The 2452-nt window shown below is 28.8% G+C and overlaps 1 protein-coding gene across 1 annotated transcript in view; it reads left to right on the plus strand.

Moving 5' to 3' along the window:
• Window positions 1–2452, plus strand: part of melt (melted) — a 24240-nt gene that overhangs the window by 12436 nt on the left and 9352 nt on the right. Inside the window, exons 11-12 of the mRNA XM_067052689.1 lie at window positions 887–966; window positions 1762–1857. Coding sequence (XP_066908790.1) covers window positions 887–966; window positions 1762–1857 — 176 coding nt within the window. The remainder of the gene's footprint in view (window positions 1–886; window positions 967–1761; window positions 1858–2452) is intronic.

Below are 2452 nucleotides of genomic sequence, written 5' to 3' on the forward strand. Positions count from 1 at the left end.
CTCCTCCTTCATTGATTAAAGGACGAGTTGACTGGGACAAATTTCTTGATGATTTGGAAAACAAAATGGATTTAAAAATTCCACTTAAGACTAAAAAGGACTGGTATACAAGATCCATAAATTCCTACCCCCTACGTATTTTCATTATCCATTCTTGTCTCACTGACAGATTATTTTAAGTAAATCACAACAGCGCTTATTCATCTCTATTTCCTCAGTCTGCTGGTGTACCTCAGAGGAGTATCCTTGGTTCTATCCTTTTTACAGCCCGTATCCCAACCCATCCTATTACAATCCTCACCACATATGCCGATGACACATGTCTATTGTCAGTGAATAATGATCTTTCCATTGTATCTCAAACCCTTTTTAACACTTTCAGTAACTTTTCATAGTGTTTTGATAGTAGTTAACAGTATGTCTTATGAGAAAAATTCCCTATAGTACAAATGCAAATTTTAGTTTAATATATAAAAAGTACTTCAGATTAATGAAGTAGAATTGTTTGCTTTAAGTTCAAGAGTTGGCGCCTCCAAAATGTTGGCTTATTTACTTAACCATTAACTGTATTTTAATTAGTCCTATACTTGGTTGTTTGATGTATTAATGTCTTAATTTATTATTTTTTAAAAATATTATTCAGTGTTTATTAGAGTATATTGACTGTCTTATAAATTTTATAAAGTTTCATATTTATTATTTTCATTATATTTTTTAAAGAGCTGACCATAGAGTTTCACCATTAAGTTTTCATCCTAATACTAACCTTTATTTTATATTTAACCTGTAGATTATCGAATAGATTTCCATGATGCTTAGTCCACAGTTATCATATAACTAACACTTGTATCGCATTGTTAAGACACTTATAGAAATGTTATTTTAGGAGCGTTGCCCTTAGAGAAGAGAGAGACATCAATGGTTCCCTAATACCAAACATACCTCCACTAGCTAGTACTAACTCTGGTATGTGTGATATACTTTGTCATTATTCCTTAGAGCCAAATCTATGAACCTTTCTTAGGAAAACCTTATGTAAGGCTTCATTTAAATACAGACCTTTAGTTTCTCCCCTAAACAAAATATTTGTTTTGTTAAGAAATTCCTTAGGGACACTCCTTTTATTTATATAGGAAATATTACTTCCTCAGTATGGGTAACAAAGCGATAATTTTGTTATGAGAAAAAAAAGGTGTGCATTTAAAGGAAACCTTTGATAAGGACTTCCTTAGGAATGTTAGAAGTATGGCTCTTAGTGTTGCTTACCTTTTGAAATTTTATTGTTTTTATAGTTTAAAATATGTATTTATAATTATGTAGTTTCTGTGATTGTGATTGTTGTAGTATACTGTATAAGAACAGTAGACTCCTGACAATTCACTTGTAAATGATTTGCTTTTTTAAAAAATATATAAGTACATAATTAGACTGTATGAACGCCATAAATTAATTTTAAGTGCTTTTAATGATAATTTAAAAGTATGTATATTACTAAAAAAGTTAATTTTTTTATTTAAAGTACCTACTACTGATATATCTTCCCTAGATACCAGTTATATTACAAAAATCCATAATCTTCTGAGTATAATAATTGCTTTTGAATTATTTGATAATTAATTTTTATAGCTTTGTCAAATTCTTCATCAGTAGTTTTACTAAGAGGTGATTGCCACTCTGCTGCTAGTAAATCCGGAGCCTCAATCACTGAGGCATTCCACTTCCTTGCTTTACTTAAAAATGAAATTGCTAATTATTTTATAGGCACTCTTCATCAAACCAAGCATAATAGCAGTTCTCCAATTTCACAATCTTTCTTATCGACTTCACATCTGAATTCTAATGGCCCCCCAATGTTAAGTAAGTATTCATAAAAATTTAGATAATATTTTTCCTTATTATAAAGATTCTCTTTATGTAAATAACTAGACCAATATAAATAAGGGATGGGCAGTAGAATCAGGAATCAAATAAAAGAGTCAACTCTTCTGAATCAATTATATTCCCTAGTGATTCACACAAAAAATTCACGATTCACTTGGAGTAAGTTGATTTTATATTCAAGAGAATTGAAGAAGTGAAAGTAGAATATTTTTTTGTACCACGTGACTCTAATTTGTTTGATATTTATTTTAATTCTTATTTAATATTCTTTCCTTTTCTCCATATACTACCTTTTCCTATTGTATATAAAAAAAAAATATATATATATTGTAATAATTTTATAAAATGTTAAAAATAAAATAAAATGAATCTTTATTCTTTTTATAATTTTATTTCAAATATAATGAAATGATATAATATATGGCATCTTGTTCTGCTGCGGTATAATGAATGAAATGTGACTCCCCTCACCTGGCTACCACCAAACCAGGTGCCATACTACATTAATTTAATATTTAAAGATACCTTTAAAGCCTTATCAAATATCCTATTTTCAATCTTACAAAATTTA

The sequence above is a fragment of the Halyomorpha halys genome, unplaced genomic scaffold (genome assembly GCF_000696795.3).
Source record: "Halyomorpha halys isolate HHAL.00 unplaced genomic scaffold, Hhal_1.1 Scaffold14.1, whole genome shotgun sequence".
In the NCBI taxonomy this organism is placed as follows: Eukaryota; Metazoa; Arthropoda; class Insecta; order Hemiptera; family Pentatomidae; genus Halyomorpha; species Halyomorpha halys.